The 14,886-nt window shown below is 35.9% G+C and overlaps 1 protein-coding gene across 4 annotated transcripts in view; it reads right to left on the bottom strand.

Moving 5' to 3' along the window:
- Positions 1 to 14,886, bottom strand: part of LOC124155481 (phosphatidylinositol 4-kinase alpha) — a 69,153-nt gene that overhangs the window by 48,646 nt on the left and 5,621 nt on the right. Inside the window, exons 4-10 of one of the 4 annotated variants that reach the window (XM_046529321.1) lie at positions 12,467 to 12,641; positions 11,073 to 11,162; positions 9,010 to 9,178; positions 4,711 to 4,888; positions 2,331 to 2,411; positions 1,753 to 1,962; positions 27 to 113 (exon numbers count right to left, since the gene is read on the bottom strand). In XM_046529321.1, the coding sequence (XP_046385277.1) occupies positions 27 to 113; positions 1,753 to 1,962; positions 2,331 to 2,411; positions 4,711 to 4,888; positions 9,010 to 9,178; positions 11,073 to 11,162; positions 12,467 to 12,641 (990 nt within the window). The remainder of the gene's footprint in view (positions 1 to 26; positions 114 to 1,752; positions 1,963 to 2,330; positions 2,412 to 4,710; positions 4,889 to 9,009; positions 9,179 to 11,072; positions 11,163 to 12,466; positions 12,642 to 14,886) is intronic. The other 3 variants (XM_046529323.1, XM_046529322.1, XM_046529324.1) reach the window with 3 other exon arrangements.

Genomic DNA, 14,886 nt, shown 5'->3' with positions numbered 1-14,886 from the left:
GAATGCAGCCTTTGCATTGGCTTTACCCTGCATCTTCAGAAGCTCGGCAGGGTCAATTGCGATGAGGAGGGATAGCTCCGTGAACAGACTATATGTCTCATTGACCTCTTGGGCTACAAAACATAATTCTTTCAAAGACATAACCAACAAAATGTACTCACATATCATTACAAGAAGTTAACACAATATTGATTATGGAAACAAGCTTGTCCAATGTGCACAGCACTTACAAGTTATGACCAATTTGATTCAGAATATTTACTAGCTCATCCATAAGCAATTTCAACTTCAGTTTTTAAATGTGATCCACAATCCCCAGAGAGAAATATCATTAGCACAGATTCAAATCTGGAGGATAATTTCATGATGATGTTAAATTTTCATTGCCCTGCAGGAAGTGAAATAGTTTCATGGTAAGCACAACCTTCTTAAACAGTATACTTAGCCAAATGCAAATTTCAAACACAAGTAGACATCATGAGACTGATTTCCAGAATTGGAAGCACTTTTAAAATACAAAACAATAGAATTTTGCTCCATATTAATCTCCTTTGGCTGGATACTGCCAGTATGCACTGTAGACATGACTTGAGTTCCCCTTTAAATTCTTATTTGTGCATTGAAAAGTTTTCTCATTAATGAGGGCATTTTTCTAGAGGTATTGAGTTTTTTGGGGCACGTTGAAATAAGTAAAAAATTGAAATGGGCAGCTAATTATAATGGTAACCATCTAAGGAAAAAAAATGAAAGTGTAGGAAACAGTTGACTCACATGAATGCTTAAACGTCTATAATAAGTAGAAAAGTTTTTTTTATATTTTATGAGTGTAAGTGAAGTTATTTAATTGTTCCTGCGTTTATTGAATATGTTAGTTAAATATCATTTACAATAGCTAACTGAATAGAATGCTTCAGTCTTAATACATTATTGATTTCAGAAAAAACTGTGAATTTGTGATAACTGCCATACGGCACCAAAATTGGATTTACGCTGACCCCAGAGACTATGTACCAAGAAGATGATAGAGGATGGAGCATAGCATGGAGTAGAATTCCATTCCACTGCACAGCATGACAAGTAAATTGGAGAATAGTATCGCTCTGCAGAAGAGGTTTTACACGGAACAAAATTTCAAGTCATTTGGCATTTTATTCCCATGAGTAAGAAAGCCAGAAAGATGAGACACTTTTTTGCCCTATTTTCTCTTCTTGTAGGTGCAAATAGTTGCATTATAATGATCCCAACAACAACCTCATAATGTCTCCTTGTCAGTTAAATTATCAATTCTTCCATACTCCGTGATTTAATATTTAATTCAAGATGATGGAAAATATGATACTTATTACTTAAGGAATGGAGTAGCTCTTTCAGAGGAGAGGAAAAAGTCATTAGAAATGATGGTGACACATACATACACAACTGACTGAGGTGTCAATGCACCTAAGTCATTGACTGATTTCAGTTCATAGACACTTTCACTCACACATATTGTTAATTTGAGACATTAGAGAGCCATTCCCTAAAGTGATATAGAGTTTTTATTCACTAGGTACACAGACCTTTCATTAAATAACGATCACATTATAAAGAGACACTTCAGTTCTCACGCTGCTTCTATTAATGATGAAATAGTGTTCTTTTGATAGTAAAGATAGAATTATTGCTACTTTTGGAAATGGCCACAGCATTATCTAAGTGAACATTTTTCTCCAGCAGCCAATAATGGGTTCAAAAGAATGAGGATATACTAACCTGTTTCATCCCCAGTTGCCCATACCAGCAGGTCAACACAAGCTGCATTAGCCATCACATTGACCTTGAATTTGTTGACCATTGCATAGTTGGCTTCCCTGCATTCTAGCTCACTGGCATCATGGTTCATGCTTTGCAATTCAGTTTGACCAGAGAGAAAGAGACCCCTCACAAATTCTTGAACATCCCTCGTAAACGGCAGAGGAAGGTCTAAAATCATGAAAATGAGTATGAGAATAAAATGTGAAAGATTACATGTGAGAAAACATGAAGTTATTTCATCAAGAATGACTCAATATCACTCAGAATATTCTTCATAATCTATTCATAAAAATTATTTCTTCAGCTTCATAATTTTTACAAAGAGCAATTACTCAAACGTCCTGGATCAAGTATTAGTGGTTACAGTATGTAAGTTATTGTCAGTATAACGACTCAAAAGTTACTTCTGAATTAACACCAGAACAAAACAATAATAACAATTGAATAATTTTAGTTTTGCAATGTCCAAGTATGTAAATCTAAAGTAAACATGAAATTGGTAACATATGTTGCCAAATGAAGATATTGCTCACTACCGTCATGGTCTAGGCTTAGCAATGTATATTGCTCATCGACGAGAAACTCCAAAACATCATTTGAGAATTCGATAGGTACGTCTTACTCCACAGGCAGCAGGTTATCATGCACCAGAATGGGAAAGGAGTAAAATAAATTAGAAAGCATTCTCATAAGAAAAAATAATAAGCGATGAAAAAATAGTACAAATGATAGTTATGGAAGCAACTTAAATAAGCAGAGCACAAAATAATCACAGCGAGCTTTAATATTTTCTCATGCACACCTTAGGTAAAAGGGTATAAAAGCAATTGGATGGCAAATATTTAATCAAATGCCAAAAATACATTCAATTAATGGCGACATTTCTTAAAACTGACGTTAATATATGCAAAACACAAAAGAGAATAATATTTGGTAAGCTATAAAAAGGCATTGAAACTGTACAAATAATTCATATTCGTTCACTTTGATCTATCAATACTGTCAATTTCAAAAGCAAAAAATTTAGATTTTTACCAATTTTCCTTAAATATTATATCTACTGAATTTAGGACAAAAAAGCACATGATTTTATGATTAAATCTTCTTATCACCATGCATATTTAACTTAGGTAATTAGCATGTACGTACATATTTATGTTGACATTATTGCGTAGTATTAGAATATAAAAATGAAATAATAGAAAAATTCCATCACATCAGGCCCCACCCCAAATATCATCATCCCACCTTCTCATGATGATTAGATATTAAAATATACTTACAGCCCAAATTATTTAGAATATTTTTACAAGCTGATTAAAGAAAGCAAAAACTATCAATATGTATAAACTTTCATCAAAAGTTTAATGAAATGGGTAATCTTCGAATTGCGAGAAGCTCTGCTAACAAAGAATATAATTTTAGGGCAGTGAAAACAGTTTATCTCTCACCAGGATTATCTCTTCTGAGATCAATCCATATCTATGCCTTCACCACTGTGTCGAGTTCATCACTGCCAAGCATTTTTCACACTATGTTCTCCACCCCACTTGACATTTATTTCAGAATTCCCGGCACATTTAATGCAGCTGTACGAATCTTCTCCCCAGAAATATTGACAGGACAAATGAGTTGTACGTTGAAGATCAAGAAGCCTACGGGTTTCGTCCCTCCAGGATGCTAAACCAAACCAGAGCCCATCCTACAGCATTCACCAAAAACTGCCTAAGGGATAAAATCTATTGTTCTGATATTTTTGAACTTCAGATTCAGAAATTGCTTCTAACATATGTATTTATTTGCCACTGATTCAAGAGCATTTAGCTAAAAGTTTCCTTCATTTTATCAGATTTTTTTTCAAATTGTAATGCAAGCTAAAATCTGGCCAAAAATTATGAGTAGAAAATATGTTACTTGAGTGTCAAGGATTTTATATAGTACAACCTTGTTCATTTGAAATCAACAGGACCTAAAAAAATTGACTTCAAATTATATAGGTTAGAACTAAACACACTTTCCGAGACTAATTCAACATATATTCTGAAATTTTTAGAAAATATTGTAATACATACTGCATATTTCTATCAATAGGCACAAGATTTAAGGCAGTTAATGGTCAAAAATTTTCAATCTCGCAAGCATGAAAAAAATACCTTGGTGCCAAATAAATAATTTGTATGCGCAGGCATCCAGGCATATTTTCTCCTGAGTGTTGCGGTGCACTGGCTTCTACACTGTATAACTGACAATTGAATTTCAGCATTAAGAAGTAGAAATAACGGATATGCATCTTAGCACTGAGTAAATTTTGGACCATTGACTATAATTTCCTGAAAATGTATGTAAAATACACCAGTTCCAACAGAGGTATTTGTATTAGACTGAGAAATTTAGAGAGGCACCTTATTGAAAACATTAAGGGAGTGCAGGTTTTGGAACAGTCTCAAATACGTACTAGCATCTTCCATGTGGCGGATGCCGAATGTTATGTTCTGAACAACTTCAAACGAAACTTATAATACTCCTCTGCCAACATTTCACTATTAAATGCCAGCATCATCACGACAGTAGGCTCTACCAAATATGGCAGTAGACAAGGCTATTACATCTTTAAAGAGAAAAAATATGATTTAAATTCAACCATGCTGATCAAAAAGAAGAATGTGTTAACTTGAAAAACTAGTCTGGTAAGCGGTATTTTTCCCACAATTCACCAGGAAATATAACTCAATTGCATACCTAATTACTTGAATAAGACATTAATGAAGTAAAATATAACCTTGGAAGCTACTGGCTGCACAGAAGAAGTAGAATATAACAGTACAGTAACATGCACAGGGAGAAAAAGACACACATCAAAGCAATAAGCATGGGATTTCTACAATACGTTTTGAAAAATTAATTTCAGTAACATACCATTCTGATGCTGAAGTAACTCTCTGAGCAGTGTGACCATAACGAGGTTTAATGTTTCACTAAAGGATTGGTACGGGAATGTATTTATCTGCCCAGACACGTACACCTCAGCAGCTTGTTCATTCAGAAATGTAAGCATGTCCTTGGTCAGTATCTTCTTTGCTACTGAAAGTATGCTCTGAAATGCACAAAGAAAACACATTCAAATACACCAAAGAATCATTCTAAGTGAGATTTTTGAATAATGACAACAATATGCTAAATAAAGCATCAATGCGTAGCAATTAAACAAACTTTTATACAACACTAGCTGACCCAGCAAACGTTGTTTTGCCGTATACATTATTTCTAGTAAATATTTGGGTGGTCAAATAAAAATTAACTAACTTATTGTAAGCATGTGGGGACGTAGTACATGACTGAAGGAGGAAGATGATGTGAACGATGTTGACCTGCACAAAACAGTAAACATTCATTTTTTTTTAATTCATTGCACTTTTATTATCTTTTATATATATAAAAAAGGTTGCCTGTTTATAGTTACCAAAGTTAGTTTGTAGGTGGATCTCATGCTCCCAAATCACGTAGTGCTACTTTTGGTTTTGTCCGACGCATCCTTTGTGTCCTAATTTCAATAACCATTAGTTACGTCACATCATGCAACTTCTGTGGTTGCTAATCCAGCTGGGTAAACAAAACCCTTGATACAGTCGGGTAAAACATTATTAAAAGGATTCTACTCTTACCTATTAATACTCTTGGTGCAAAACTTTTTTTCTGGTGTATGCGTAAGTTCATCCCATGCACGATATACAGAAATCATTGTTTGCTGTTATATATTATACCATCATCAGACCTGCTTTGTCCTTTTACCTAAAAAATCCTGCCATGTGACCATGAATTCAAAGTTTCCGACTTCTCTGAGTACTATACCTCCCGAGCAACACTAGGTGGGCTGCTTATAATCAATAAATTTCAAATGAAATCTCTAATACAAATTATGACTATTAAAAAAAAAACATTATCAGCCTCTTAGTTCCATGGAGTGTACGATATTTTCAGTAAATCTATCTTTAGTCAAAACAAACAAGCTGGATTGTTTACCCACACATGAACATGCCACATACAATTGTCCGCATGAAGAACATGGTGTGCCTCAGGATCACAAAAAGACATTGTTTGGCCTTGAGACTTGTCATTGCGAATGCCAATCTAATTGGAAATTGAACCCGTTTGTAATCAATTGGTATATCTGTCAGAATAAAAGGGATTCATGGTAGTAATACATCTCCTTGGAGCATGCTACTCAAAATTTATGGTAATAGAAAGAGATTTCAAACGGCATAAACAATACTGATGGTCGTCAAGGGACGACAGTAAGCAAAAAAACGCTAAAATTTCAGCATTTTTTATGTCATGTTTTTCAAATTTCACCGTAAATCACATGGAAAACGAACATTGATTGCAAGAATAAAAATGTGCATTAATTTTTCTTTCCAATGGTATGTGTCTCAACTAAATGTGACCATTTAGTTGAGACACATTTGATTATTTAAATATGCAAAGAAAAAAGGTCTGCAGGCATTAAAAACGAACTTAACATGTGTTGCTTGTGGAAATGACTCAGGGCCCTGAAGAAGAATGAAAGATAGTTTACAACATATTCTTAGTCCTACTGAACATACACATCAAATTTCATATGAATCAGTCCAGCCGTTTTGGAGGAGCTTGGACACAAAAAACTGTGACACGAGTTTTTATACAATAGATTTGACCATGCAATAGTTCTTTGCACTGATTACAAGTTTCAGCTAAATTTGAATTCGGTTGTCCACTACACCAAAAATACAGGCTGACAAAAATTTGAGGCATTTTACAAATTTAACATATTCAATAAGGGAAAAATTATTTTGGCGGAAATGACCATAGCTCCACATTTCGTCAGAAATCAAAAGATGAAATTAAAATCTCAAGACGTAGAAAAATAATGTCAAAATTTAATGATGGGCTCATTCCATTATTTAACCTTGACTCTCTTGTTTCAATCCCAGTATCACTGATTTTCGGTCTCAAAAGAGTAACAACTCTGCAACAAGCATTTGGTCATTCATGGAAAATGCATCATTTACACCCATGCCTTGTATAGTGCAATTTCGATATAGCACAAATTTGTTCCTCTGGTAAACATCGCAACGCAGTGTTGCCTAATCTAAAAACTTTAATGCTCTCATGATAAAACGTGAACTTGCGCTAAGTACACACGAAATTAATATCTTTTTACGCATACCAATAGTATTTCTTGCCTCAAATCTTCTTTTTTGTTTATATATTAATTGAAACCCATTGCTGTGCAATGGCCAAAAGTATTACTCGTCATTGGGTCCAGATAGCCAGCCTACCGAAGTAATTTATCTCCTTGACAGAATGACAATAGTTAATTTAGATCATTAATTAAGCGTGGAGCTAGTGGAAATGAGTTTTTTTTAAGCAATACAGCTTGAGATGTAATTTTTGCCGTCATAGGTTATCAGGCTATTGACTTCCAGGTAGAGGGCCTAAGGCATTCAAGGTCATCGGTATTCATGGGGGGAGAAATGGAGCAGTGGCCGAGTTGTGTATGAATAGCATCAACACAGAAAAGGGTCCACTATAGTCTCAAACACAATGGCATTGCTTCATTCTCTCCCAGCAGTCGTAGGCCCTCTGCGTCTCAGGAATACAGTTCAGCAGTAAAGGTGATTTCGATAGAGCCATACAGAGTAAAAACCAAGAGAAAATGGCAAAAAATAGGAATGCGTGTAGAAAAATCAAGAAGTTATCAAGAAAACCATAAACCTAGAAGAGAAATTGAAAGAGGTCAATTGCTTGAAAAATGGAGAGCGTCAAAGCGATATTGCACGGAAGTTTAAACTCACGATGACTTATTCTGAATAAAGACGAAGTTAAAACATCAGTGACCTCAGCCACACCAACTTCAACCAAGCGGTCAACACATATGGAAAGTTCATTGTGTAACTGTATAAAACCCACCCACTGTACAAAACTGACAAGGGTGGTAATCGCTTCGAGACATTTAGTGAAAGCTCTGGTGGTTCCAGAATTTTAAACGACTAGCAGGGATTTTCAGTGCGGCGACATCAGGTGAATCTGCAAGTGTTGATAGTGGGTGCTTTCCATTCATGCGACTCACGCGTCGACTTGTGTCGACTCGCGGTAACTGTTTATAACTCTCCTATTCCTGCGCGTTATCGTTTGTTGACTTGTGTCACAACAGTCGGCGACACACATAGAATGGAACACGAAAACCGCAACGCAAGTCGACTTGTGTTGACGTGTGTCGATGAATGGAAAGCACCCAGTGCAGTCACCGCAACATTTTCTGATGAACTCCAACCTGTGACTGAAAGTGGCTCCTTTCCCCCTCAACTAGTTTTTAGTGTTGACGAGACGATATTGTTTTGGAAAAGAATGCATTTTCGTTCATTCATTTTCAGGGAAGGAAAACCTGGGTCAGGTTTTAAGGCACTTAATGACTGTTTCACATAGCTGCTAATGCCTCGGAGGACTTCAAATTAAAATGATTTATCCTTCATAAACTCTGCTAGCTATGAAATGGCATTCAAAGTAGCATTTGTCTGTCATTTCGATGAGCGACAAAAGGACCTTGGTGACACGATAATTGTTTTTAGACTGGTTTGAAAAATAGTCAACTTCCAGCAATGCATTACGAACCCCTGAGATAGCAGATGTTAGCCCACCCGCACGATAGGAGGGAATTTCAAAATCACGTATGAATTTTTTTTTAACGTGAATAAAAAGTCTTTAAATGCATGCCTACTATCTTTAAAGATATTTTATTATATAACTATATAATTTATATAAATAAGGTATTAAAAGGCTATTTATGGGAATATATATGGTAAAGAGGAAATTTGATACCCAACACCCATGCTACCAGGAACGCTTCCCTATCTTCTCAATGTTAAAACGCTCTCGTATAACGCAAATTCGTATAGCGCAAAGACCCCAAGGAACGCATCCCTTGCGCTATACGAGGCATGGGTGTACATCAAAATAAATATATACCTATACACCAATTCAGAGGCATTTTCCACCAGGAGGGGTGTAAGAGGGCACTTTTCACAATTAATAAGGCTGCATTGAAAGCAATTCATTAATTAGCATCTGAATAAGCACATCACTACAATTCTAAGCCTGTGCTCAAAAACTGATGAATCACAATAGAAGTATCAGAGAGAGAGAAAACAAAAGGTAAAGTCATTATAATAGAACTTGTACCTGTAGGTGAGTGATGGAGTATTGCTGGGTGATTTTCTTCTCGGGAGACTCAGAGAACCTCATGTGTGGGAATTGGTTGAAGCATGAGCCGTAGTGGTGGAAAAAATACAACGTTGGATCACTGGGAAGGGACTGTTGACGGGCTGTCGGAGGCTTCGCATCACTACTCCTGCAAAGATGGTGAGTCATGCAATTACAACCACTGCCTTTTCATGATGCGTCCAACAAAAACTAATGCACCCTCATCACACTCATGTGGAAAGACATAATGAAACCAGCCAATCACATAAATTACTACACTGTAGGCATTATGATATTTTAGATAGATAGTATGCATTCCACCTGAACTTTTCCCTAAGACTAGGGATAGCTTGCCAAAACAACACAGGAACAACAAGAGGAAAGAGGACAGTAGATGGCCAACACTGCATTCATTGGAGACATAACTCATAAGCTTATCCACCCCCACAACAAGGAGCTGCTCTGACCCCTGTGCGTCAACCAGCTTTATTGTTAGAAAGTAAAATCTGCCATGCTTGTAGTTGACCAAAACACAGCCCACTGCGTGATTTCCACTTTGAATTTCACTAGAATCACCATCAGAGGAAGTACAATACCAATGGCATACTGCTAATTTATTTGATGGTCGCATCATAAGAACAATAGATTTGAAGCCTTTGACACATAAATATTTGACCGGTAGAAGAAGCCTTACCGGCAGCACTGGGAGCACAATCAAAACTGGTATAAAGTGTGTCTTGTGATTTCAAATACATTTTTAAAATTACAAAACACTTTCTCAAGTATATTTTAGCAATAAAATACAAATTGCTTAAGCATAGAAAATACATTATGAATATTCAATAATGCCAAGCAATGATAGCAAGAGCCAATCAAGAATCCTCTGGGTCAATGACCACTAACTGACGTCACCGGGCCAAATAGGGTAGTTTCCTTCATCAAAGAAAACGAAAGGCATTGATTGGGATTCGTTACCCACCATTAGTGTATTAATAATACACAAATTATTTGGTTTTTGAAATACCGGTTTAGACGAATGGTAAGGGTCAAATTTTATCCTCATTTGAAAAAGGCCAGATTGGCACCCATGCGATTCCACTCCCCATGACGTCAAAGGGACCTAGTTTCTACACGAGAGGATAGGAGTTATACATCGTCTGAGGTTACCAATGCATGCATGAGGCACAGAGCTCAGGGAAATATGTCTTAATAATCACCTATTAAAACTGGCTAAGTTCGGAAAGTTTTCTTCGTTTGATAAGGTATTAATAAACCTTTTTTAAGCCAAGCGCTACCATCCAGCAAGGTACTCAGCTATCCGCTAGCATCCTGCGACGTATCAGCGCTAAGCCTTGCCTCAAGGTCACCTCACCGGGCGGGAGGGTGAACCAGAAACACGACGTACGGAGATATTTCCCGGCATTCATACTTAAGCGTCGCGTTTTCGCGCGCTAGAAAATTTTCACTTTTCATTTAATCGCGAAAAATAGATGTTGTCATTTAAAAATCTAAAAGCGTGAAATACGTACTCCAGGAGTAATAATCTTTCGATTAAAGCAATAAAAAAATAATAGGAAACCACCCTATTGACCGATTGAGAATTGAGAGCTCATGAAATTTTAGCAATTGCTGACATCTTTACCTTGATTGAACAATGAAAATATGACCATTAAACAATAGGGGATTGGTCTGAAGTTGAATTCAAGTCAAATGAACCTTATCAGGACCAGAATGTTAAAAGGCATTATCTACTGTCCACTCAATGTATTTTGGCAATGTCTGACCCTTAGTTGAGCCAAAAAGTGTCTTGTCAACATCATAATGAGGTCTCAAGAGATCCCACTATAAGTGCACAAGTTTCCAAACACATGTATTCCACAAAGACATTACACAACACATTAGGAAAAGGGGAAAAAATTGAGATTCTTGTCAATTTTATGCTTTTAGTGATAGCAAGTAGCTTAGAGGAAAAAATACAAAACAAATGAAAAAACAGAGGATTACAGGTTACTATATGATTCACAGAATGTTTCCATACTTACAATGTGTCAATAACAGATGAATCTGACGAGTTGGTACCCATCTTCTCCAAAGTTGGAAAATTGCCAGACAGAGAGCGTGGTATGATTGGCCTGGAAAAATAAAATAAAAGCATTCATTTAGAGCACTCCTTGAGTTATTCATAACTAGTATTCCCAATAATATTTTTAAAAGGCTGTGATAATCTTATCAAAAACTTAAGATTTACTCTTGGTTTCAAAATAAAATGTACTAATGCCTTATCATTTAGAAATTGTCTATGTAAGCACTGCTATTTCTTTTGTTGCGGCACAATCAAAAATATAAATACATATCTATGTAGGAAATAATTATCTTCACAAAACAAAACATTAATATTTTTCACAGCTTAGTATACTATGAAACTTACTCTAGAAAATATCACAAAAATGTTTCTGAGACTTTCTAAATCATCCCAGCCAGTGCTACAAACTCTAAAATTTTAAATAGGAGCAATGATAAAAAAATATGGGCATAAAATGATATTATATGAATGCAATACATATAACTGTATATGCCTGAATATAATCCCCCCCTTTTTTTTCAAAAATGCCCATGGTAAAAGTAAAGGGGGGGGACAATATTCAAACGCATTTATTTTACTTTTACCAAAACTGAAACCTCAAAATTAGGGGGGGGGGACTATATTCGGAGAAATACAGTATTATTAATTAGAAATAGGCATTAGCATTATCTAGTCATACAATTTTAAACGAATCAATAAATTAATGTTTTAGTTATGAGTAACAGTTTAGACACAACTTTATATAGCCAGATAAAATAGTACTAATACACTATTATAGATTAGATAACATCAATTTCAAAGAGAAAAAAAGTTTCAGCATTATGAATTCCTACAATTTATTTCAAATCCAAAAAGTCAATTTATGTGAAAACATTTATCTTTCTTTACTTTTAATTATTCCATGATAGTTATGTTCAAAAATATCATTATTTAAGGATGTTCCCAATTTCAACTAACCACTGGATCTCACAACAGATCTCAGCGTCACAAAAGCATGGCCACAACACCTTAATTACTCCTCTGTGCACACATTAAGAATGAGGAAAATTAATTTACACCAAGAACTACTAACTCGTTCAAATCAGAGTAAAATTGTACACATAAAAAAAGTTTCATGTTTCTAGAACTGCTATCTCTTGATTTGATTGAACATGTGGGAATAAAGGCTGGTCATTACCACCACTTCTTTACTCCTAATCCATGGCAAACAAAACACATGAATCCCCCCCTGGCAAAATTCAAGAAAACTAATTCTAAACTTTCTCATCTTATGATGTCCATAAACCAAGTCACTGACAGTGTAGGGTTACACTTTGTGTCTAAAGTGATAGTATACACAGAAATTTAAAGTACCTGAAGTTTGAAAAGCTAGATTTTTTTCCAAGTTTAGGAGTGTCCGGTGTGGATGGTGCTGGTGGTGCTGGCCTTGGAAACAATCGGCAGAGTAGCGGAGGGTCACTCGTACAAAACCGCCCCATGGATCGGGCGAGACCAATTAGAATGGGCACCGTGGACTTGCATAATGTGACTGAAACACAAAGATATTATACAGCCAATCAGCACACCTCACAGTACATATTTCATTCAACAACAACATATACTATATTGTCTAAATGAAAAAAATTAATGCATACAGTAAAACCCCTTTAAAAAGAACTTCCATATAGCAACATAAATATAACAAAAATCTCCGAATAACAAAGACATACCCGCTGTAAAAAATCTTCCCGCACTTTATGCAGAGAGAGAAACCTTCTGTAACAAACCTCAATAGTTATATAAAGCTCCCTATAACAAAGTATACAACTCTAGTCTAGCTTCCAACAAAATTATTTAACAGCAATAAAGACGTGAAGAAATATGTTGAGGAAGTAAATAAGATAAAAACAAACACTTAACTCAGCCTAAATTCATCATAAACCGGTAATATTGAAGGAAAATGTTTCAGGGTCCATTGGACCCAGTCAGGCTACTACGCGATAATTTTTTTTCAGTCTTCCTAGGGTTAATCAGAAAAAAATGTCCATAATTTTGTCACCTGGGTGGCAAATACCCACTGGATGTTTGGGTAGCCTGTCAAAGTTCAGGCTCAAAGACTATTTTCTCTTGATTTCAGGGGTGAATGAAAATTAATCATACTATCCAAAGCACCAATCCTTCCCCTGTCCTAATAATTCACATGGGTTAGGATCCCCAACTACATTAGGTGTGGGAGAACGCCGACCAGAGGCATCTAAGAAAGTACCATAGTCTCCACCATTTTGAACAAGTGGAGGGGTGCAGAAAAACGGGGGTTTTGCAATCTGCCTAATAACGACTGATATTGGTTTCCCACCCCCTTGCAAAATTGCAGCTCTCCTGGAAGCGGTAGGAAATCTGTATTGATCAGTCAGTGAATTGATCAAAAAGGATTTATGCTGAATGAAGACGGGCCTCATTTGTAGTTGCTGCCAGATTTTCTTGTCCCATTAAAAATGGCCCAAATATGAGTCCAAAATGCCCCACAGTAGATGCTACTTTGCCACTCACCTCTTCACTCTACGTGAACACTTTTTTTTTCATCCTGCAACAAGGCAACCTGCAAATCTCCCTTGCACACAAACCCAATCCCCAACAACAGAGTCGCAATTTTTCTAGTCCCTTTGACTTCTTTAATTGGAGGTTTTACAGTTGTAGGTTGATTAAGATTTTAATGTCATTTTGACCATGAATACTGCACTTAACCTTAGCTTGAGTAAAAATTAAAAGGCAATCTAATTGTTTAATCTCAAAATTGTGAAACTTGGAGGCAAACATTCTGACAAAACCTTTGCCAGGAATAACAATTTGCTCTAAATAATTAAATCGTGTGGAAAAGTACAATAACGTTTCATTATTAAGAATGGATTTTCACAAAGTAAAGCCAGAAACAATCAAGTTTAAATTTGCTCTAAGCCTGAACAGTCAAACCAAGGTGCAGAAGTATTTTACAAAAGACAAAGGAAAAATGAAATATCCTCAGCAATTAGGATAGACTAAAAAGCAAATTCCATGTGGGATTAGTACATCAAGAAAGATAACAAAGATGACAAGAAAAATTTCTAAATTTCCACCCTCACTATTTGACATTTAATATTCTACCACTTCCAGAACACAAATTTCAGTCTAAGGACCATTTAAAGTGAATAGGGGACTTGGGCATGGGGCGTACGTATTTTCCGAAAGTCTCTCCTCAACTCTGAGCAGCGAAGTCTAGGCTTGTGAAACCATCCCTATGTGGGCAATGGTAGACCAGATTCCATCGTAGCATGATATCGTCGCATATGTGATGATATTAACATGTTCACTGTTGCTTCAGTCATAATGACCAAAATGCTTATTTTATCTTCATGTCGTTTCGGTATGAATGAATATACATTTCAGAAAATGTGTTGAAGTACTGCTACATTTGTTCATTTTGCAAGATCCTTAGTTCTCATCTCCATCACAAATATTTAAAAAGTTTACAACATCTTCATCTCGAAGTTTTCTCTCTTCCCAAAAAATTTATTTCCATTTGGACATTATTCACGGTAAGTTAATGAATTCACAGAATAATAGTGCCTATTCTTCAGCGATAGTGAACAAGCAAAGAGTGGCAGAAAGAAAGAGCACTATTGAAAATCCCCTCAAGTCAGTCACGGCAGTCTCCCTCACATCATGCCTCTAACTAAAAGAAATTATGAAGTCATACCAATGCAAGAAGGCTGCAAGCTTGAAACAGATGGGTGGCAATATTTTCAAAGGGAGAGACA

This window comes from Ischnura elegans, chromosome 3 (genome assembly GCF_921293095.1).
Source record: "Ischnura elegans chromosome 3, ioIscEleg1.1, whole genome shotgun sequence".
In the NCBI taxonomy this organism is placed as follows: domain Eukaryota; kingdom Metazoa; phylum Arthropoda; class Insecta; order Odonata; family Coenagrionidae; genus Ischnura; species Ischnura elegans.
This window is presented reverse-complemented; position numbering and strand designations above follow the sequence as displayed.